Genomic DNA, 24,219 nt, shown 5'->3' with positions numbered 1-24,219 from the left:
GAATTGCCTTGCATCAGAAAACCCTAATTAGGTGAGAAAGAGGGCTGCCACGTGGCAGAATCTCATTGGCCACGCCCTCCCTTAGTTAAAGCTGGTCAACACTGCTTAAGTCTGGTCAAAGCTGGTCAATAAGGGCTTCTGGTGCAATTTTGGAGAATTCTGAAGGGGTAAAGTGTAGATAGAGGAAATTTTAGGGCATTTATGGAATTTTGAAAAGTCAGAAAAGCTTAAAGATAAAATTCAGTTGTTGAATTAATTTAATTTGGGAATATCAACAGAAAATATCTTCCAAATTATGTTATAATTATCTAAATATTTTAGTTATTTAGAAGATATAAGAAAAAAGATTTTGTCAATTGAATATTCAGAGTCCAAGCCCAATCAAGCCCTATATAAAGAGATCTAGGGAAGCAGAAAAGGGACTTCACTTCATTTGTTCGTGCTCTCATAGTCCTCTCACTTTTCTTTCATCTTGTATTCAACTCCATTCATGGAGAGCTAAGCATTTAGAGCTATTCTGCTGTAATTCCATGATGGATTCTGAGGTTACGTTCAGTTAATGCAATTGTTTATTTTGATTATTGATTTAAGTTGTTCTCTCTCTATGTCTTTCATCTCTCTATCTTGTTAAAAGTAAAGATTTTTGCATCATAATGTGTTTGAATCTACATGCATATTGATTATATGAGTTATAGGGTTTCTAGGTTTAATTGAGAATCTACTTTGATTTAATTTAGGAACTTTCATATGATTAAATGGTTTTTACTATCAATTGAGAAAGTACTTTGGTTGGTAGAAATAATTTCAACTATAATTAATTGAGAATTTACTTTGATTGATTAACTTTTAACTTGGTTAGGAGATTTAAGAATAGACATGATTAAACACAATAGAATTTGATTGAGAATGTACTTTAGTTGAATTTATTGTGAATAATCTAGAAAGGTTTTGCAATTGATTGAGAATTTACTTTGGTTAAATACATGATTGCCCTCAAATTAATTAAGAATGTACTTTAATTAATTTGAAACTTAAACAATAATCAATTGAACAATTATCCATGAATAACCGATGATGAATCTATCTTGGAAAAGCAGTGGAATTAGCCTATTTAATCGTAACTGTTTTTAAGTTTCTTATTTGTTCTTTAAACATTCTCCAAACATTACTTTTATTCTTATTGCATTGCATTCATAAAATTGAAATATTGAAAGGCAATTTCGTATTCATTGGGAGACGACTCAGGGTTACTTTAACCTTATCTACTTTTTTAAATACTACTTGGCAATACTGAAGTTGCCTTGAAAAGTAGTATTAATTTGATAGCCTCAACGACAACTTATCAGTAGGTCTCTTAATTTTCTATTCTTTGCGATTTAGGTTTTTTTTTTTCAGGATGTTCTGTTTGATAAAGAGATTTGAGGCGTTTTGGATTTTTGGGTTATTGATTTGTATGTGTAGTGAAGCTCGCGCATAATAGCGAAGTTTCTCGATCTCGCTTCTAGACTCATAGTGGTGACTTGAGGGAGATGATGGCAGTTGCTGGTCGTCACAACAGTGCAAATATGAAAGTTCGCAAATCGTGTTTGGGTTCAATGAAGGATTTCACAATGACGTTGTTCGAGGTGGTGCGAGGCTGATGGTGAACAGCGGTGAAAACTTGTGGTGGTAGTTTGTTGCTTGGAACCTGGATTTCGTAAAGATTCACAATGGTCTGACAATAAGAATAGTGACTTGTGATTGCTGCAATGGTAGATGACAATGGTCCATTAATTAATATTAAACCTTGAAAATATATAAGTTAAATTCGTTAAAAGAGCACAATTATACATAGGACTGCAATTCACTCTTTTCCCTCACAATTCCTATTTTGCAATTTTTGGACTGGGATACAAGGGAGGGACACTTCCTCATCTGGTTTCTATCTATGAAGCTTAGGACCAGGAGTGCATTGATGTTCAATTATGGTAGAGATTAACAATTAGGTTTTTAACATAATTTAATTGAATGGTAGAATGGATATATCAGGTTTTATGGAGGTACATAAAAAATAAATAAATGGATAACAAAACATGACACTTTCTTATTGCATTTTTATGTAATTTTTTTTTACAAATTTTAGTATTTCAGAATTTAGAATGTAAATTTGTGCATTTTAAAATATATAATTCACAATGTATTTTTTATTTTAAATATATAATTAAGAATATAATTTTGAATTTTGAAATATATAATTCAAAATATTAAAATCATATTTTATATTAGTTTAAAATATATTTATATTTTAGATAGTGAAATTCATAATATATATTTTTATTTTAAATTGTGAAATATATAGTTCAAAATATAAAAAAGTTATATTCTAAATTATCCAATTTAAAATAATTTATTTTTATAAAAAGTGTAGTAAAAATGGTGCTAGAAACATTGAAACTTCTATTTAGAAGAAAAATATATTACAATTTTCATAAGCTTAATTAAGTTTGAAGTTTATGATAAATTGAAAAATTTATAATTAAATTTCTAATAAATTTTTATAGTTTATTAAGTAATTGATAAATTTATATTTGTTAATTTTTTATTATGTAATTTTTTTTAAACGGATGATGTGATTATTAAATGAGTGTTATTTTGTTTTGCACCTTTGTTGATTTGTGACTACATATTATTTTATAATTTTATTCGTATGAAAAATATTTAAAAAAGTTATTAAAAAAACTAAATAAGTTAAACATAAGGAAATACAAATAAATGTAAAAAAATATGATTCTAAAATATATGATTACAAAAAAAAACATAAATATAAAAAATAAAGAAATGACGCTAGACTCTGCTGCAGTTGTTCTTGCGGTGCACTACCTGCAGACGATCCTACCTACTTCGCTCTCTTCTTGGTTCTTCTCTTCTCCACTTGTCTCTGTTCTTCTTCTCTTACGCTTGCGAACTTCAATAACTGAATCTCTAAACCGTAATAACCGAAATCCGCTCCCCAAGAAAGATCCGAATGAGGGATCCGAATCTGGAGTTGCAGGAATCGGGTTGGGAGGAACTGCGTAAGGAAGCGCGCAAGATCGAGGGCGATCTCGACGTCAAACTCTCTTCCTACGCCAAACTCGGCGGTCGCTTCACGCAAACAGGTTCATTTCATTCATTGATATCTTAAACTGAATCAACACATATTCAATATTCTCATTGGCGTTTCTACGGTTTCTGAAATTGAATTATAGTAAATAAAATTGATGGATAGTCTCACCCAAGAGGTAATTGGATCTAGAAGTTCTGGTGTCAATGCTTTTGATTTTTGATTTGGTAATTGCAAGTAATTGTTAGTTTCTGTTCGTTGTTTAGTTTTTTTTTTTTTTTTTATGTAGGAACTGCGCAATGGAAATGTTTCTAGTGCATGTGAAGTTCTCGTCTTAGATTGTTTAATTATTATTTAAGTACGGTTATTTGATTATCAATTATTTTTAAGAGCAAAATGTTAGCCAAATGATAAATGATGTTAGCCAAATGATAAATGTTGTTTATAGATAATTAACTCGATGATATTCAGGTGTAATGACTAGTGTTAACATTTACTTTTAGCATCTGCATTTGTGTTTCTGTCTGCCGGTTTTGAAGGTCTCTGCAACTGCATTTCGTGTTTGCTTAAAATCACAAATACAATTTAAATCTCTGCAACTGTATTTGTTTTTCTTCATGTGCTGGAGTCAGTTATTGCCACAAAGAGCTCATGATTGACAGGAAGCTAGGGTTTCAAAATTGGAGATGATGGAGAAATTGTCTATGTGTCCTGATTAATAGTCTTGATGCACTTAAAAATTGAATAGAATGCATTTAGTCTGGCAGTGTATGTTCTCTATGTTTATAAATTATGAGAATATACCTCTTGTTATTAGGTCATGTGGACGGTGGTTCACCACCTCTTGGGTCCAGTAGGTCTTGGAAGTCCATGGAAATGGAAATCCAGTCTTTGCTGGAGAAACTGTTGGACATAAATGATTCAATGAGTAGATGTGCTGCATCTGCCGGACCGGCTACTTCTGTAACTCAAAAGTTGGCTAGGCACAGAGACATTCTTCATGAGTTTACCCAGGTGTGATTAAATTTTGCATAATCTAGTTTAAAGCTTCAACTTTGTATCAGTTCAAAAGGAATGAATGTCTACAAGTATAAATTGTCATAGAAGTATGTGTAGCTCATCATACATGCAAGCATTGCATGGTCTTTGTTTGGTACATGGATGGACATTGCATTGGAATTGACATGATAAGCTTGTAGATTCTAAGAATTGGTTCAAATTTTCATCTTATTTGCAATGCTTGGTGCAGGTTTAGAGAGAAAAATAAGTATATTCTTTTATTAGTTATTTGGCCATACATAGTTGGATTTATGGTTTGAAATTGTTAAAGAAGTTATTTACCCATGGATCCCTCTTCAGAATTTCCTCCAGCAGTCCTTCTAGCCTCCCTTCTTGTCCTCTTCTCAAGACTAAAATTTCTTTGCAATCTACTTTCACTTGGCATTTTTTGTATGTGTCCAAACCACCTTAAGCAATTATTTGTCATCTTTTTCATGATTGGTGCTAAAACAACCTCTTCTAGTATACAATCAGTTCATATTTTGTCTTTTCTGGTGCAGCCACACATCCATTTCGTGAGTTTATAATTCGTTTAGGGTTTTATTTTCTCTCATTATATTTTTACTTTTGTTGTTGGTGTGTCATCAGCTGTACTGAAGTTGTTGACAGCCATCACTTAGTTATAACTGTTTTAGTTTGTTGGGTGTGCTTCTCTGTATAAATATGTCGTTGTAAACAGAACCTAAATCAGGTTAGTCATTTTACACATGTCAATATACTAGTTATTTCATCTCTCTGTGTTTTTGCTTCAATATGGTATCTAGAGATATCGATATGTTTCATTTGCTTCCGAAATACCTTCTCCTCCCCAATCTCCACCTATTGCATCCTTACAACCTTCACACACCAAATTGCAGAAAAACTAGATGATATATATATATATATATATATATATATATATATATATATATATATATATATTTTACTTCGAGGAAACAAATCGAACCAATGATCAAAGCTCACAAACTTCACCATTTTGTTATTTCTCCAAATTTTTCTTCAGAGTTTTGCACTAATGAAGATTGCGACAACAATCACATCAGTATAGAGTATCTTTCATATTTTCTCTCACACCATTGCATTTGTATACATGCATACGAGGTTTGGTTCATACTTTCATCACCAGACACAAAACAAGATGAGGCAGTTTCGATTTGAACTTTGCAATACTACCCTTGATAATTGTCCTGTAAATGAGTATCTTGTTAGAACCAAAGCACTTGTTGATTTCCTTCATGCAGTTGTAGAGTCAACAACATTGAGAGAAAATATGGAAGCTATTCTTGAAGGTCTATGCAAGAATTGGCTTTGGTCATCTCCTTAGTAGAAAGAAGTTGTGTTGGAGAACTTCCTATTGAATAAGTGGAAAGTTTGATTCTTGCTCAAGAACTGTGTTTCAAGAAATACCGAAAGAATCATTCAAATAATACTACATTCTTGCCTTTAGTCAATCTCTCACATACCTCTTCTCAAACTTAGAAACCTGATATTTATCCTAATTTCTCCAATAGTTATGGTCGAAATCCTATTTCTACAAGCCCTAGTTACTCTTAACTTTTGTGAATTTGTTATAGGTCGTAGTGGATGCATCAACCAAGGTGAAGGTTGCAGTAGCAAAAGCAACTTTCAATTTGAAATTTGCTTCAGGTTCAGACATTCATCTTTCTTCTTTTATCAGTGGTTTAGTCAGAATTACCAGCCTCAACAGTTAGTAACTAATATCCATTGTTAGTGGTCACTCCCTTAGAATTCATCTTAGAATCCCTATTCAAACTCCCAATGGTACCAATCTTTAATGGTTACTGGTCCCTCTTCCACCTGACTGGGTTCTTATAGGTTGCATATGTTAGGACTTAGAGAGTATAGGAAAGGAGAAAAAGAATAGAGAAATAAGGAACTGCTGAGCGGTTAAGGGGGGCAGGACAAATGTCTATATAAGAGGAGCTCTTTTATTGTTTTCGCTAGACAGTTAGAAACTTGGCTTGTGCAGACCGGTCTGAGTACCTGGTGAAGGAGGTTAAGCTCCTGATATCTCATTGTATTCTTGTTTCTTGATGTGAATACCATACTATACGTTGATTCAATTGCTTGTGCTATTCTTTTGACTTGAGAGAGAGAGGAAGATAGTTAGGATTCATACCTTGTTTCCTAACAGAATATGACTGGGTTCTTATAGGTTGAGACATTTTCTTCTGTTATTAAGCCATTTACCGTCTGTATCATTATGAATGTAGCTTTGACACCTAAATTCTCTCCGCTACAGTTGGATGTTAATAATGCTTTCCTAAATTGTTTGGTACAAGGGGAAATTTACATGCTCAACCTCAAGGTTTTGAATCATTTGGCAAGTCTTTAAGTCTGCAAATTAAATAGATCTATCTTGGGCTTAAGCAAACAACACGAGCATTATTTGTGAGGCTCAAAATTACACTGCTGCAGTTTGGTTTTGCTAACAGTAAATGTGATCCTTCTTTATTCATCTACTGTAATAACAGACGAACTGTGCATATGTTGGTGATATCATTGTCACAAAAAGTTCTACTTCCACTCACAAATTAGTCACTCAATTGAATGCAACTTTCTCCTTTAGACAACTTGGTTCATGTTGGAAGTCCCACATCAATTATAAATAAGGCCTATTCATAATATATAAGTGGGTGAAAACCTCACCTTACAAGCCGGTTTTATGGGGTTGAGTTAAATTTAAAGTTCATTTTTTAACATGGCATTAGAACCATGAGTTAGAGCCTATCCTAAAGAAGTTAGTTGTTTGTTGGGCCTATCTTTCCACCTGGTATCAGGCTATTATGAGTGTATATGTCTTGGAATGAGTGGATGTGTTGGAAGTCTCACATCGACTAGAGATAAAAACAAGGTTTAATGTCTCCATAGGTCCCTATTTTCGTCCAGAATCTCAAATAGGACCCTTTCTTTTTTGGCGTCTCAATTGGGTCCTTATTTTTGTAAAATTGAATCAATTACAGGCTTGCCGTTAAATTGATCAGACGACGTTAAGGAAGGAGATATGTGACGCGCTGACGGTGTAATTTTAATTGACGTGGCTTTAAAAAGGTGTGTGAAGTGTATTTTTTTTAATTTTTGAATTAAGAAATAGAGTGCACGTTGGGAAAATAAAATTTAAGTAAGGGTAAACTTGAGAAATCAAATTAAATTAATAGATGAGTTTTAGGGTTCTGGGAAACTTCATTCCCTTTCTCTTTTCTTTTCTTAAACCAAAAACTCCAGCAGTGGGAGTATGGCGGTGCACGCAGGAAAATTCTTCCTCTTCCTCTTCTTGATTCTTTGTACCATGGTTGCGGCCTTGTAGGAGAGAAGATCTAATTGTGGTTTTCGGCAGTGGCGTGTTTCGCTTTAGAGCTTGTTTCTCCTTTCGACCTTGTTCGAACTCGCGGAGTAGGAAGAGTAGACGTCTTCCTTCCTTCTCTTCTTCTTGGTTCTGTTAGGGGTTTTGTAGGTAGGGGATAAGCTTACCGGTGGCTAGGACGCGAACCCTTCCACGTGGCACGGTGAGGGTGCGGCAGCGATGGCGTCCCGGCGGTGCTCTGAGGGGGTCACGGAAGCTTTCCTCCTTCGAATCAACCCGCAATGGTGGATGCGGGTTTAGTTCTGACCATCACTCCTGACGCATTGATCTCTGGCGACAACAGCAAGGGCGAGTGATTGCCTTATCCGGCGATGACAACGTCAACGACGAGTTGTGATTGAGAAATTCTTGACTCTACAATTTAGGGTTCCTTTTGTTATCTGATTTTGGAGATCAGGTTTTGCTGAAAGTGGGAAATTAGGGATTTTCTGATGTAATTGAAATTGCAATGTTTGAATTGGGATCTTGATTTCTGTTTTCGTTTCTGAGCTTCAAATTGATTTCTCAGTTGCTGGGTTGCACTTATTTTCTTTCTTTTCCCACTTTGCCCTTTAAGTAAATATGATTTCCCCTGTCTAAATCTGATTTCCCCTGTTTGCAGTCTTTTTTTAATACAAAATACAATTCAAACATGTTTATAATGCCACGTCTAATTAAACTATGCCACGTAATTCAATATTAAACGGACTTTTTCCCAATTTAACGGCAAGCCTGTAATTGATTCAATTTTACAAAAATAAGGACCCAATTGAGACGCCAAAAAAGAAAGGGTCCTATTTGAGATTCTGGACGAAAATAGGGACCTATGGAGACATTAAACCTAAAAACAATTTATAATATATAAGTGGGTGCAAACCTCATCTTATAAGTCGGTTTTGTGGGATTGAATTCGGCTTAAAGTCCATTTCTTAACAGTTCACTTGATTACTTTTTGGGAATAGAGGTCAGACAACAATATAATGGTTCTCTTTTCCTCACTTAAACCAAATATATCGAAGATTTACATGCTGAGACAAATATGATTGATTCAAAACCTATATCTACTACAATTTCTTGGAGCAAGTTGACAAAATCTGGTTAAGATATTCTTTAAGATCCTACATTTTATAGATCTATTGTGGGTGCTTTGACATATATTACTATCACAAGACCTGAGCTAAGTTACTCTGTGAACAAGTATGCCAATTTATGTGAGCTCCTAATGTGGCATTCTCATTTCTATCCTTTATTTGACATCCATGTTAATTTCCTTTTCATTTTGAAGTATTGATCTCAGATATTTCCTTATCATTTTGAAGTATTGATCTCAGATATTTCCTTATCATTTTGAAGTATTGATATCAGATATTTAAACATAGGAACCTGTATTGTGACACCTTCTCCCACTTTTACTTCCAAGTCATATTCCTCTTGTCTCTTACTAAAAAGGCATTCCGTATACTCTATTTACTCTTGCTGAGCTTAGAAGAATTAGGTATAAATAACAAACTAATCAAAGCAAGAGTTAAAAGATAACATACCTGACAACATTTGAATTGGTATATTTAGTTTCTGTTCCTAACAATTTTTCCTAAACTTCCTTAGATTCATTCCTAATCAACTTCAACCGCCCCTTCAGATTGATGCATGTATATCTATTGGCCAACATGCTTATAAGAAGTTCAAATTTAGGCTAGAAGAATTCTTTGGTGAGGATATTTGTTAGGTTAATTTATGCGAATAACCTAATTCGATCCCCTCTTCTCACTTCAATACTCGAACAACAGAAAATGAAAGTATGTATGTATGTATTATTGATTTTGTAAAGTATAGAAAATTACAAGTGTAATCTCCCCCAAAGGAAGCCTATCTTCCTCCACTGGCAAATATGTCCAGTCTTTACTCAAAAGAAATAACCTAATTGATTAGAGTTACAGGAAGACTATTTATAGTGTCTCATTCTTGCGCCCTATCCTTTCTGCTAACCCAACCTGCTTCTACTAATTGTCGTTCGGTACTAGGGTATATATACCATTCGGCCTTTGATCCCATCCTCCTTTCATTTACCGTTCGGTACCCCTCGGCCTCTACTCCCCTCCTTCCTTCTGGATATCGTTCGGTCTATACTTCCCTTCTCCCTTCTGTCTACCGTTCGACATGTACTTCCCTCCTTCCTTAATTTATCGTTCGGTACCCCTTGGCCTCTACTACCCTCTTCCCTTCTGGATATCGTCCGGTCTATGCTTCCTTTCACCCTTCTGTCTATCGTTCGTTTCTACTTCCCTCCTTCTTTCTTGCTACCGTGTGGTCTTCCTCTTTTTTTCCTAACATTATCTTACCCCTCAAAATCAACCTTGTCCTCAAGGTTGAAGTCAACGAGCTGTTATTTGATGTAATGCTATTCTTCTCCAATGGCGCCTTCCAATTCAGGTCTGGAGGCTTGGGTGGTGGCAAATCCTCCTCCACTGTCTTCCATTCTTCCTGGATTCTATTAACTTCCAGCCTTTCATAAATGGACTTAGCAAGTGAAGATTCAGATAATGCCTTGCTAACGAAAGCTATGGGCCTCTTGCTTTGCGACAAAACCACCCCAACCCAGTGCTAGAAGCCTCACACTCCCCGTAGAAGGTTTGGCCAAGATCGGGTAGAGCCCGTACAGGGGCTGTGAGTTTTTCTCTATCCAACTCCACACCTCCTTCAGATATTTTGTGCCCCAAATATCTTCTCTGCTTCTTGCCAAATTCACATGTCTTCTTGCTGACAAAGAGCTTCTACTTAGCTAGCACTTCCAGGACTTGTGTGAGATGATGTGTGTGCTCCTCCCACGTTTTGGTATATACCAAATCCCCCAAAATCTACTTCAATCCTATCTCTTCATTGGGAGTTAAGCCACTCCCTTCTGTCTCCCCTTCCATCAGTTCAACATGGCTTAAGCTCCAAACTAGAGTCAAGGTTTCAATCTCTCTTTCCTTTAGGAGTACCTCTGGAGTAACAACCCTTCTTGTCAAAGTGGGATCCCCCTTGATCTCCACCTCGTTCCTTTCCTGCTCAATCTTCATGCTTAGCTGCCTCCAATCTACTTTCATTTCTCCCAGGGGTGTCAACCAGGTCACTCCTAAAATCACATCCACACCTCCCAACTCCAAGAGATAAAGTTTATCTCTGACTTCTAATCCCTCCAACCCCACGGAAACTCCTATACAACACCCCTTAGTCACCTTTTTCTGCCCATCACCTAAACATACATTATAAGGGGGCGTATCCTCACTTTTCAGCCCCAATTCCACCACCAATCTGGTGGCAATGAGGTTATGACTCGTCCCACTGTCAATCAACACCAATACCCTTGCACCCAACCTCGCAGTTTCATTGTTTTAAACCGCGTTACACCACCTGCATATAATACAGATAACTCCATGGTCTTTTTGTTCGATTTTGGGACTCTCCTCTATCTCATCTTCTTCGTCTTCCTGCCCTTCGCCGGCGTTGGCAGGCCCCTCCGACGATCCCCGATACGTCTCCGTCCCCGCGACTGTACCCGAGCTTGAGTTACATCTTCCCCATGTTGTACCTCCTTTCCCCACTATTAGATGTTAAGTTGTGTGTTTCTGTTAATTGGGCTTAGCCCATTCTGTATTTAAGGTTTAACCCTTATCTTACATTATAAATAAACTACCCTATGTGTATGCTAAACACATAAGGGAGATTTCTCCTAATCTTCTTCACTATATTCAATATGGTATCAGAGCACAGGAATAGTTCCCGCCAACTCCACGATCTCCGGTACCCATCACTGCCGCTGTCGTTGCAGTCGCCGCTGCCGTCGTCGTCGCCGTCGTAGTTCCAGAATCGACCGACGACCACACCATTGGAATCGTCTTGGCCGGGCGACCACCGTGGAAGAAAGATCGCGGCGAACGGACCACCCATGCGCCTCCACGCGCCGCCGCAACAGTCACCGTTGCCTCCGCTTCCCGCCGCACGTGCCGGCGCGCCGCCAGAGAGTTCCGCCGCCGATCAGAACCGCCGTGATCGCCTCCTCGCCCTCTTTCTAGATCTGTGGTCGTTGCGTCAATCGAAGCACTTTAGATTTTTTTAGGGTTTCTCCCTCTCCATGGCTGCCCAACTTGATGATCGGAGTCGGTCTCGCCAACCAGGTAAAGGACGTCCAAAATGTGACCACTGTGGCAAGCTAGGCCACAAAATTGATAGATGTTATGCACTTCATGGACGTCCTCCTTGACCTATAGCAATGGCTAATTCTGATCCACCCCGATCACCGTCTGCAGACCATCCTACTTCATCAAATATCATAAATAACCCTTTACTCTTTCAGGAATTTCTCAGATGGTATGAGGACCGTTAGCACTCTAGTTCCACTACATCTGCTTCTGTTATACGCACAGGTACTCCTTTTGTCGGTTTGACTCACTCTCTCGGATCTTGGGTCCTTGACTCAGGCACCACCGATCATATCACCGGTAACAAGTCCTTGTTTTCTTCCTTGTCATGTTCGATTAATTTACCCTTGGTAACTGTGGCTGATGGGTCTAGAGTCTCATCTCATGGTATTGGTACTGTTCATATTTTTTCGTCCATATCCATTGATAATGTACTTTATGTCCCTGGGTCTCCTTTTAACTTATTGTCCGTAAGTCGTCTAACTCGTTCTTAAACGGATATCAACATCGGTTAACGGATATCAACATCGGTTAACGGATATCAACATCGGTTAACGGATATCAACATCGGTTAACGGATATCAACATCGGTTAACGGATATCAACATCGGTTAACGGATATCCACATCCGCTAACGGATATCCACATCCGCTAACGGATATCAACAGAAATTAAGGTCTATTCTACAGAAATTAAGGTCTCACGCATCATGCTGACCTACCATACTACCGTGATTTATTTATCTTGCCACTTTAATATGATATATCGTGGCCTACTCCCTACCTACTGTTATACTAATTTTCAGCCAAGACTTGATAAAGCTTATATAGGAACTAGAAAGACTTTATTAATTAGAATGTTACTGTAATGAATTAGACATTGATACATTAAAAATTTCTATTACCCTAATAAATTGACTTAAAAGATATTTACCTTATTATTTATTAATTCTCAGGAATTTAGGCGTATCAAAGGGAACATAAACTCAATGAGGGAACATGCAGAGCTTTTGAGTTCTGTCAGGGATGATATTACCGACTTTAAGGTGAATCATGAGTATGATTTGAATTAAATAAATAACACAGATATTTCCGCATAATAGCTGTACTATATTTACCTTCTTCTGGCAGACATCGGGCAGTATGTCACCAAGGATGCAGTTGCTACGGGAGAGGGCTGCCATCCATGGAAATATATCTCATGTAAGTATTTCTTCTATGGAGTATTATAAATTTGTATTCTAATTAAATTTTAATTTGGTGAATATTTCTTTATTGGCCACTGGTGAAAGCTAAATATGCATTGATCCTTTGAAAAGTTACACTATTCGGGACAATCCAGACTTGCTCTAGGGTTTGCACAATTTGAACTAATGTCATACAGTCAGCTGTAGCTAAGATTTGTCATACGATGTCTTCTTTTGTACATTTTTTTTGGCTGCATATCATGAGGTCTTTTAAGTCATATCTAAGGTTTAAACCAAAGTCACAGGCTTACCAGTGTTTAAATTTAACTGGAGATTTATATAATATTGAGTAATCAATATCCCAGTAGTTCTCAAATATAATATTTTCCTTTTCAATAATCATATTCTTCTAGGTATACAAATTATTCTTAAGGTTCCATCAATAATGGCTGGCCAAACTGTAGCATAACCTATTGCATCTATGCAGTCCTTGGTTCCTACATGGTGTGTCATTGATGTTTAGTTTGATATAGCTAAATCTTAAAACATATTGTTCGACTTATAATTATAAATTCTCAAAATTTGCAGTACTGCATCTACCCTTTCAGGAGTAATATCTCATAATAATTTTTCTTTAACAGAAAAAATCTCGGAAACCTTTTTACTTTATATGCGAATGGCTGTCTTCTTTTTGAGATTTCTCCTCTTAGTGCTAACATATTGTCATAATAAGGGGCATTGTAGAAACTCTTTTATTTTCAGCTCTTTTAGATGTGACTCTATTATCTGGATTTTGAGGAAGTGTTGATTCACTTTCCCTGCATTTTGTTTTTCAGATGGATGATGTGATTAGTCAAGCTCAAGCAACAAGAGCTGTGTTGGGTTCTCAAAGAGCCTTGTTTTCTGATGTTCAAGGAAAAGTGAAAGGTCTTGGTGACAAGTTCCCCATGATTCGAAGCCTTCTTGGTATGTTGCAGTTTTTATCTTCTAATTTTCCATTGATTTTCCGATTCGCCTCTGATCAAGTATGTGCTTTTGCAGGTTCGATAAGAAGGCGGCGTTCAAGGGATACTCTTATTCTGTCAGCAGTAATTGCTGCTTGTACGTTGTTTCTCATCATTTATTGGCTTTCAAAGTGACCAAAATATTTTGTAACGCATTATGAATTATGGTAATGCTATCCATTGAATTTTTCCGCTTGTCTGTTTTTTTTATTTTCTGTTTTTCAGAGGAGGGGGAGAGTAGGATTTTTTTTCAACCCACTGTCTAGGAGCCTCATATTTGTATGTCAGTTGTTGACATTAAAAAAAATATTTGATTTTTTATATAAATCAGTATCAAATAGTAAATTCCACATTGTTTCTGGTCTTATGTCAAGTATATATTCTAATTTCCTGAATACTTTTCTTTTAGGAAACCCGCGGGTAACAAGTAGCTTAAGACAGAGTGACCAATGGTAGTAAATTTAGTTCCTGATAACAAACTCAATTTCGTAGCTAGGAATTGGGAAAACCTGCTTTTCGTTGGACTGATTTACCTTCTAGAACAAACAATACGCATTCAACATACTTTCTTACCGTTGCCTACTCAGTAAGTTAGTTGTCTTTGGAAAGTAAGCATTCTTCATTTTTCGTGTTTGATAACTTCTTTATAACACGTTAAAAGTATATAATAAAGAAGATTTAGGATGTTCATGTTGATTTCAATATTAGTTGTTAGTAATGATATATATATATATATATATATATATATATATATATATATATATATATATATATATGTATTATGTATATGTGTGTGTATATGTATATATATGTATGTATATGTATAGTTCTTGTGTTTGAGATATCAGGATATCCAGTTGTGTAATAATAGTTTTTCTCCTATGATAGCATGGGATGGGCCATCGGGTTATATTTACCAAATTACCTGGGGGAAGGGGGTTCGAGTGCCAAATAAAAAACTAACTTCAGATCTGTGATGGGAAAAAGTCATGTCTCCAACTGAGCTTGGAGTAATTAAGAAGGCTGACTTAAGCAATGAGTGAATGAAAGTTGACATAACTGTAGAGTGGGTCTGGGAACTGCACCCTCCAAAAATTTTCTTCACAATTTGTAGTAGCAAGCGTTTTTCTTTTGGATTTTATACAGCACATGATTTGATTGGACACGTGAAGTCACCACTACTACTTGCTTCTTGTCTCTATTTGTCCATAAAACCAGCTTGCCGTGCATGCACTTGCTGGCAATTTTTCTTTCCCTGCTGGTGCGTGGTCCCTTCATGTCTTGATGCTGTTGTGGTCCTTGTTCAACATTCCTATCAGCTTAACAAAGTAATCTGTCTTCTAATAGCTTTTAGATCTCCCCCTGCATGTGCTATCTCATCTTGTCTCCTTAAAAAAATCTGAAACACATTTAATCAGTACGCTATTATCATGTCGGCCTCCTGGATTATGAGGACTTTAATGTTCGATTGAAGACGTATCCCTTGAATTATACATCTCTGCTCATCACAATATTCACTGAAGTCATTATGTGACTCAAATATTTAATTTCCAGTGTTTTGCACCCATGCTGTTATTTGTGTATAACTCTCAACTCATTATATATGTATCCTTGACAAAAGAGGCATGGGAGGGTGAATAAGTAAGTACATAATAGCATAAGTGTATATTATTTTTAAAAGGGTTAAATATGTTTTTCATCCCTTAAGTATCACTAATTTTTGGTTTTAGTCCCTACTTAAAACTTTGATGGCTTTTAGTTCTCATAGTATTGAAACATGTAATATTAGTCCTTAAAAATGGACGGCGTCAACTTTTTGTTGATTTGGCAAACGGCGAGGCCACGTCTTCTTCTTACGTATCTGCCACGTTGCTTCTTCGTCATCTCAATTGGGGGAAAGCTGGGTTCTTCTTCTTCGTCATCTCAGATTAACCAATTCATCGATCCCCTCAGAAATGGACCCAGAAAAATTATTTTCTGAAATTAACAAAATTGACAAGTTCTATGTCCCAGAAATCCAATTAGAAATCGATCCAGAAAGAGAGTTCTCAACAAGCTCCAACAAATACAAATGGGGTAAACCCCATAACCCCCCTGGTACAACCCCAGAAAGCTCCAACTGGTATTCATTTTCTCGGAGCAAACGAGGTTTCAACCAAAAACAGATCAACAAAATACATTTTCACAACATATCAACGAGGTTCTCACCAAAACCAAGCCAACTCCAAAGACACCTCCAGGGCCATGGAAGCTACCTGTCATAGGAAACATACCCCATCTTGTTACAGCAAATAAACTAAACCCTAAGCCGAACCCTTTTCAAACTCTTGCATTCCCCGAGACTGTCTGGGGGATCCTCCCGGAAAACGAATTGTAAATCAAAATCAGCTCCTCCAACACTCCTCCACCGCACAACCTTGTCGGAACCTCGCCGGAGAATCAATTAAACGAAACGTCGAAACTCTACAACTTTGAGTTTTCACCCAACCCACTGAGCAACTACCCAGAGAAGGAGGTTTGTGAGCTTTGTCAAGTTTCCTAGAGATGGAGGAATGAGGCCTACAAGGCTGCATCCTGCTAGCCAGAAGAAGAACCCAACTTTGCTTCCAACTGAGATGACGAAGAAGCAACGTGGCATATACTTAAGAAGAAGACGTGGCCTCACCGTTTGTCAGATCAACAAAAAGTTGACGCCGTCCATTTTTAAGGACTAATATTATATGTTTCAATATTATGAGGACTAAAAGCCATCAAAAGAGTAGGGACTAAAACAAAAAATCAGTGATATTTAAAGAACGAAAAACATATTTAACCCTTTTTAAAAACCTGAAATGAAATATACGTACAGGTGTACACAATGTCCTACGGATACACTGAAAGTGCAGATTAATTGGCTCAAATTTGTTATAACTTAATACTATAATAAATATTAAAAAAAAAGGTATTGTTACGGTGGTAATATCATTTTATAGGATAGAGATCACATTTTATAAAATTAACCAAAGGAGTAAATAAATATGAACTATTAGACGGTAATGTTGGAAGTCATGATAGGAAATGTGTAGTCAGCAAGAGCGGCTCCATCGTGACTGAGCTTTGATGAGTTGCAGTGTTTCTGGAAAATATAGAACTAAAATCCACATGAAGAAGCTGACTTGATGCTATTTATGGAGAATCAGGACACGTGGTCCTGCAGTATTTTGAAGCAGGAAAGAGATGAAGGACGCTAGGTTTCATTTCATGTCGAGTAAGACATGCCCAAGCAGCCAAGGAAAGCACAAAAGCTTGAGGAAGGAGATCAGGTACATCTCTCTCTCTCTCTCTCTCTAATCTATGGTTGTAGTATTGTAGGTTAGAGCAGTAGGGTTCTTAGATAGTTTTGTATGGTAATGGTAGCTGAGGACCAACTACGCATGTACGTTGTTGTTTGACAGTAGGGCCGTACAAAGTTTCAGGCGAACATAAATGTCAAAACAGTGATTGCTCCATAAATGTCATCTTTATTGGATTTCTATCCACACATAGTGTGAGAGAGTGAGAAAGAAAGACAGAGAGTCGCTCTGTGTGTGTGTATGTATTCCACGAGGGACGTGTTGGGATATTTCTTTCTCTTTTCTTCTTCTTCAGTGTTTTCAAAACAGTAAGCAAAAAAATAAGACTATTCAAAATCTAAACAACCCTCCCTTAGAAGCCTTAATTAACAATTTGATTTCAGAAGGTTCACTTTATTACTATATTAGTCATTAAAAATAAAATAAAATAAAAGAAAACCTAAATAATTAATTGAGATTTATTTTTGTATATAAATTTATTACTTATTATTATTAATGAAAAGTGTATTAGTTTTAGGAATTTAAATAATTTTTTTTAAAAATTCAGAAGCTTATTTTAGCGTTTAAGAAAATGAAGAACTAATGGATAGGAATTGAATTAATTATTATTTTATTTATAACTGAATTTAAAGATAAATGATAGACAGACTTTAGAGGCGAAAATAATTTTTTCCTATTCTTTTTAAATTTAATTTTCTTATTTTTTTTATCTGTTTTTCCAACATAAGTATTTTATTTTATTTTAGTTTTAATATAACACTTTTAGTGTCTCTCATGATTATTTTTATTTTATTCCCTGTACTTTTATTAAATATTATATATGTTTTTCTATCAATATTAGCTATATATATATATATATATATATATATATATATATATATATATATATATATATATATAAAATCAGGATTGAGAAAAATTTGCAACCCTCCGAAACCAACCAACCTGAAAAGTAAAATAAGTAAAATCCATTTTGATCAAATTCCGGTTATAAAAGATAAAATATACGAGTAAAAACGAGTTTTAGTTATTAAGTTCGAACACTAACTTCATCAAATGTTTGAGCAAACAATGTCAAACGTTAAAACTACATGATAACAATTTTGTAAATAATGTGTTAAAATTTATGCTTGAGTCATTATGGTTAGACGTAATATTTGATATTTATGTTTAATCACTTTAGGTCAAACGTAAATATAAATTTATATTTGACCAATAAGGGATAGATGTAATTATCAAATTTTATATTTGATTTATAAGGAGATTGACGTAATTATTAAATATTACCTTTGGCCTATTAAGAAACAAACATAATTATCAAATTTTACGTTTGACCTATAAGGGGATATAAGTAATTTTCAAATTTTACGTCTGACCTTTTCTAATCAAATGTAACCCCTCATATGTAGTTCTGATGTCACTTTCATTTTCACTTTCATCTTCATACAACAGTGACAACGAATAGTGCAAACACCCTACGAATATTGTGCTGCATCCATTGGTGAGGTTTTTTTTTTCCTTTAATGTGAATCTCTCCCTCGCTATGTTCATGTTTCTCTTTCTTTTTCTCAATTTTTGAATCCTATTGGAAGTCATCACGAGCACTTTTGAACCTATGCAAGGGGTTTTACGTTCAAGACATGAAAATATGTCCTATAACCATTGCTTGCTGCTACCATAGCGCTTCCACTAAAGTTCTCGTTAACACTATTGGTGTCACTGGAGAATGCAAATGCGAGCCATTGTGAGCTAAAAATGCAATGTAGAAGCACACTCATTGTGCCTCACTTTCCCAGAAATTGTCAACCATATATTGCGAGCTCCACTGTTACCATATCCACATGTGCTTCGGTGGAAATCCACAAAGATCTTCTTACACACATCACAAAAGAGGTTTAGATCGAAGAGGAAGATGGAAAACTCACTCACCTATGTTATTATCTTCATCTTTTGGTATTCTTGCTGCACATTGTTCTTGTGTTAAGAAGGATAAAAACTAATGAAAAAGAAGAAATCTAGAGTGTGACCTTCGTTGAAACATTGCTCACCACTTCACGAAAGATTAAGTGAATCTTGGGATACATGTCAATGTTAAACTTACGTTTGTTATTTTAACAACAAACATAAATTTACATATGTTATTTTAACAGACATAAATTTACGTATGTTATTTTAACAAACGAAAATTTACGTCTTCCAAATTTATGTCTGACCTAAAACGGATGCAAATAGCCAAAAGTGTCAAACGTAAAAAGATTTTTCTATGTTAGTGTTAACCGTATAAAGTCTGATTCTCCTTTGCTGAAAATGAAACAAAAGCTTAATGAAAAGAAATAAGCTAGGAATTAAAAAAAAAAGCTTATACTAACTAAGAGGAAAATGATTTAAGTATTAGAGAGTTAAATGAAAGTGACGATGAAGAGACAAATATGTGTTTGATGACTAATGATGAATTTTCTAACGAAAGCAATGCAAGTTGTACCAGTAGGGACCGGACGTCAAGTAGGGACCGGACGTCTACACAACCGAGCACACGATTTGGCTGTCATCGAAGGATAGAGGCATCAAACCGAACGCACCGAATGCCAAGTAAGGACCGGACGTCTACACAACCGAACACGCGGTTTTGTTGCCATCGAAGGATAGAGGCATCAAACCGGGCGCACCGGACGCCAAGTCGGGACCGGACGTCTACACAACCGAACACGCGGTTTTGTTGCCATCGAAGGATAGAGGCATCGAATCGGACGCCCATACGTCTGGGATTGCAAGATTTACCTCATCATCCGGCCACACTATGGAGGCCGGACACGCCGTGTTACACATGACGCCCGTAAGGGCCGGCCGATCCAAGAGTCGAACTAAGGAGACCGGCCGGCCATACTGCTAATTAGTCAGGTTTAAGGTAAGTTGAGGTTAAAAGCTATTGGGCTGAATTTGGGCCGTGATTAATTTTTCACTAATCCCAAGCCCATAGCGAAAACTATAAATACAGATCCAGGGTGAGTGGTAGACAGGTAGCATTTACTGCACATTTATTACTGTTCGGTAGAAAAACGCCATTGCTCTCAACTGACTTTGGCATCGGAGAATCTTTCGCAGGTCTCCCACCTGCAGATTGAAGAAGAAAATTGAGGAACGAGTAAGGAGGACCGGATATACGAAGGACGAGTGGAGGTGGACGTGGAGATATCAGACGACACAGCCCTACACATCCGAAACACAAGTTATTTTGAATTATAGTATGAAGAAAATTATCATAAGTTATTTGAGGCGTTTAATGAATTCCACGATGAAGTGAAAAAAATTGTTATATCTAAATAATGGATTCAAAGATGAAATATAATATAAAATCATATATGGATGCTCGAGAAAAGGTTTACAAAAATTAATTTTGAAAATATGAATCTATTGCTCAAGTAAAAGGTTGTGAAGATTGCAAGAAACATAAAAAAAGATTTACGTGATGTAGGGCTCTTGCAAAATAATAAAAACTCTTGAAAAATTTACGTTAGGTAGGGCTCTTGCAAAATAATAAAAAAGGATTCAATTTTTTCTAGTAAACTTGTTTGTAATGTTTAGAAACTGGACATGCATCTAATTCATGTTATATCATAAATCATAGAATTCATGAAGAAAAAATATAAGTGGATACCCAAAAGAACACATCAAATGACTAAGGTCCCAATTCACTTGGGTACCTAAAACCTCTGATCTGTTTTTGCAAATAAATATTGAAATCAAGAAATCTATGTGGTATCTTAAGGGTAACTATTCAAGATATATATGATAGGGAACTTAGACAAGTTTATAAAATTTCCTTTAAGGTAAATGACTATGTCATCTATGGAGACAATAATAGAGGTAAAATTCTTGAAGTTGTTCAATAAATTTTTCATCAATAATCATTGAAAATATGTTACTAATGAAAGGGAGCATAATCTTCTTAACATCAATAAACTATGTGATAAATGTCTTAAGATAACCGTTTGAGGTAAATTAATATTTGACTTGTTGTGCTCCATCAAATAAGGTAGTATTTGTTTGAAAAATAATCCAAAATATCTATACGGTTGATTTTGAAAATATATCTTTTGATTTTATGGCATGTTTAATTTAAAAAAGAAGAAGAACCATGACTTTGGCACAAAAGACTTGAACATTCTTCATTACATTTAAGAGTGATGCTTTTTAAAACCTTTAGAAAATTTACCATTGTTATTCAAAATGAAAAGGATTTGAAAATAAAATCCTTGAGAAATGATCATGGTGGTGAATTTTCCAAAATGAATATTTTGAAAATTTTTGTGAAGAATTTGGAATATTGTTAAGACAAAATAGTTTAGAGAGATTGGACCCTCTAACAACCCAAGTTTTGAAGTTTAACAATAAGAAATAAATGAAATATCTTGTTTGAAATAGAAGTGCCTACTTAACCAGAAGCGTCTAACTGTTTGCTCACACAATTGAAAACCTAATGTTTTATACGATAACCTAAGCAAATCGTCCAAATGCTAATACAAAGTCTCCTTGAAATAAGAACATGCAAAACAATGTTTCCCTGAAGAACTATATCATCTAACATGTTGTTTACAACAATGTATGATCAAAAAGAGAAGTCTACATGAAAATTTTAGAAATAATATGCTTAAGGATTTCTATTCATGGAAAGATGAAAAGAAAATATTTCATGAAGGAACCGTTTTATAGGAATATGTGCAAAACAGTAGGATTTGTTCTCAAGACCTCTAATTGAAATATCAATTCTTGAGAATCGTAAAATCACTTAAGCTTAATATCTTACATCAAAAAGCAGTGTCGTAAACAAAAGTATCTTATAAAGAATATCGTCTAATGGAAAGCACGCTAAGATATACATATGAGATAACTTTTCATAAGAAGTCTAATGCCTTACAACGTCTACCATCAAATGTTTTATACATCATCCAACCTTCCTTGAACAATATACTAGAATGATGCATTAATTGTTAACAAGATGTATGACAAGATGTTTTAAACAAACAATACAAATTAACATCTATTAAATGTTTAAAACATTTATTTCATGTATTATAAAATGTTATTTTTCTTGTATACTTTGTCCTTGTTATCCATGTAGAACAAGAATACACAAAGGATTAATCAGAACATTTGTACATGTTGGATAAAGACGATGAGAGAGACAAATAACATTCTAGAATAATTTTCTTGAGGATTTCTACTATGATAAAGCCATACAAGCTACTCTTCAAATTAAAACTCCGATAAAGCATTGTATCTCTGACGAAAAGACTAAAGTCTAACCTCCCACCTAAAGGCTACTCGCTCTCTTAAAATCAACTCAACATCCAACTATAATCTCTAAAAAAAGTATATATAAAGAAGATTAACTGAAGAGAAGAAAGTTGTTTCTATTGAAACAGATGTAAAAAAGTTGTTAAAGCAGAAATATAAAAAAAAGCTGGTATTATCGACAGAAATAATCCGTCGAAAATAGCCAAAATCTATCGATAATACTGTATTTTTGATAGATTATCGACAACCATTTTTTTGTCGATAATACCCTTGTCAGTAATGATTACCGACGGATGTTGACCTTTGGTAATTACTGAAGGAAAAGGTTGTCGGTAATTACCGAAAGAAAAGGCCGTTAGTAATTACTGAAGGAAAAGACCATCGGTAAGTCCGTCAAAAAAATACTTGGCAGAATGAAGTGCCATTTGTATTTGTTATCAAGCTACACAATCAAACCTGCATAACATTTTCATATTCGAAGACAAACCTGCATAACATTTTCAAAGCATAAACAAACTTGCATAATATGCATCCCACAATAATCCAATCACTGATGTAATAAACAATATCACATTAAATATTGGTTTTCAAAGTTAAGAACTTGTATTTGTAATAAAACATAAAACAGGTTCATCTAGACTAAGTACTACTATATGTTTGTAACACATCACCAAGTGTAAAAGATAAAACACAATGTTAGAAGAAGTATATTCAATAATAACAAGATTAATAATCTACATAGTCATCATCAAAATTGTCTTGTTGTTCATCATCTTGCTACTCTAAAGGTGGCTAGACTGGTGTGGGTTGGACTAACGTGGGTTGCTTTGCAACGAAGGGTGATGGAGAGGGTCGTAGTTGGGTCGGAGGGACGGTGGAATGAAACTGTGAAGCTTCAGGCAATGATGTCATGACCAATTGTTTAAAGTTTGTAAACTTGTGTCACAATTCAAAGTATTCCTGGTCATGTCGCTCTAGTGCCTGTGTTAGGCGGACAACGACCTCGTCAATAGTGATGGTGGAAGAAGATGGTTGGTGCTTTAGAGTACCTCTTCTTGCCATGTAATTTGCAGCAAGTTGTCCTGCATTGTACACTCGTCCCCTTTTTTATCCCACCAATGACATCGAACCAACATTGTGTCCTACAAATGTCGTCCTCATCATTATTCTCGTTATCCGCACTAGGAGATGACTCATGTTCAGATCTAACTTGTGAAAGTCTCGTTCAAAATTCTTCCTATTGAAACATTATGCACAATGTTAGTAAATGATATAGTAACATAAGGAAAAATTTTAAAGCAATTAACAGTAACAATGTTTTCTTACATGAGTCCTCCATGACCATTCATCAACAAATTGACTAGTTTCCTTCCGAACATGATTCTGTACAAAAACCTCATCAACATGGAACACTCGTCCCAACTCTTGTGGCTATAACAAAATATGGAGTTATATGTGTACATAAAATATAAAATACATAAGTTATATGAAACAGATACAAAAGTAATGAAGGCTTACCATGCGAATAGCATGTTCATGAACCGTGATCAATCCAACTGTATGCAGGGTCCCACGAAACTACAGCTGAGCGTCAACTAGAAGATTACCGCTGAGCGGAAATTACCGTTGAGCGGCATTTTAATGGGCCTTGGGCCACTTTTCTATAATCTTTAAGAGTCTATATAAGGTTTTAGTCGACCTAGGGTTAGTATCTTT

The 24,219-nt window shown here is 35.5% G+C and overlaps 1 protein-coding gene across 1 annotated transcript; it reads left to right on the top strand.

The window, feature by feature from the left end:
• Nucleotides 1–2,831: 2,831 nt before the first annotated feature.
• On the top strand, nt 2,832–14,226 carry GOS12 (golgi snare 12). The gene is made up of 6 exons (XM_047298498.2): nt 2,832–3,137; nt 3,900–4,096; nt 12,642–12,731; nt 12,817–12,888; nt 13,709–13,838; nt 13,914–14,226. Exons 1-6 carry the CDS (start codon nt 3,005–3,007, stop codon nt 14,009–14,011), a joined length of 720 nt encoding a protein of 239 aa, XP_047154454.1. The 5' UTR covers nt 2,832–3,004; the 3' UTR covers nt 14,012–14,226.
• Nucleotides 14,227–24,219: the final 9,993 nt, after the last annotated feature.

Source organism: Vigna umbellata, chromosome 11 (genome assembly GCF_029865625.1).
Source record: "Vigna umbellata cultivar VRB3 chromosome 11, Vumbellata_1.0, whole genome shotgun sequence".
NCBI lineage: Eukaryota > Viridiplantae > Streptophyta > Magnoliopsida > Fabales > Fabaceae > Vigna > Vigna umbellata.
Note: the sequence above shows the minus strand (reverse complement) of the source record. Positions and strands in the feature narration are given on the sequence as shown.

Coding starts and splice junctions, on each gene's coding strand:
- GOS12 (XM_047298498.2), top strand. CDS start 3,005: ATGAGGGATCCGAATCTGGAGTTGCAGGAATCGGGTTGGGAGGAACTG. Junction 12,889..13,708: donor TCCATGGAAATATATCTCAT/GTAAGTATTTCT, acceptor TTTGTTTTTCAG/ATGGATGATGTGATTAGTCA. Junction 13,839..13,913: donor CATGATTCGAAGCCTTCTTG/GTATGTTGCAGT, acceptor GTGCTTTTGCAG/GTTCGATAAGAAGGCGGCGT.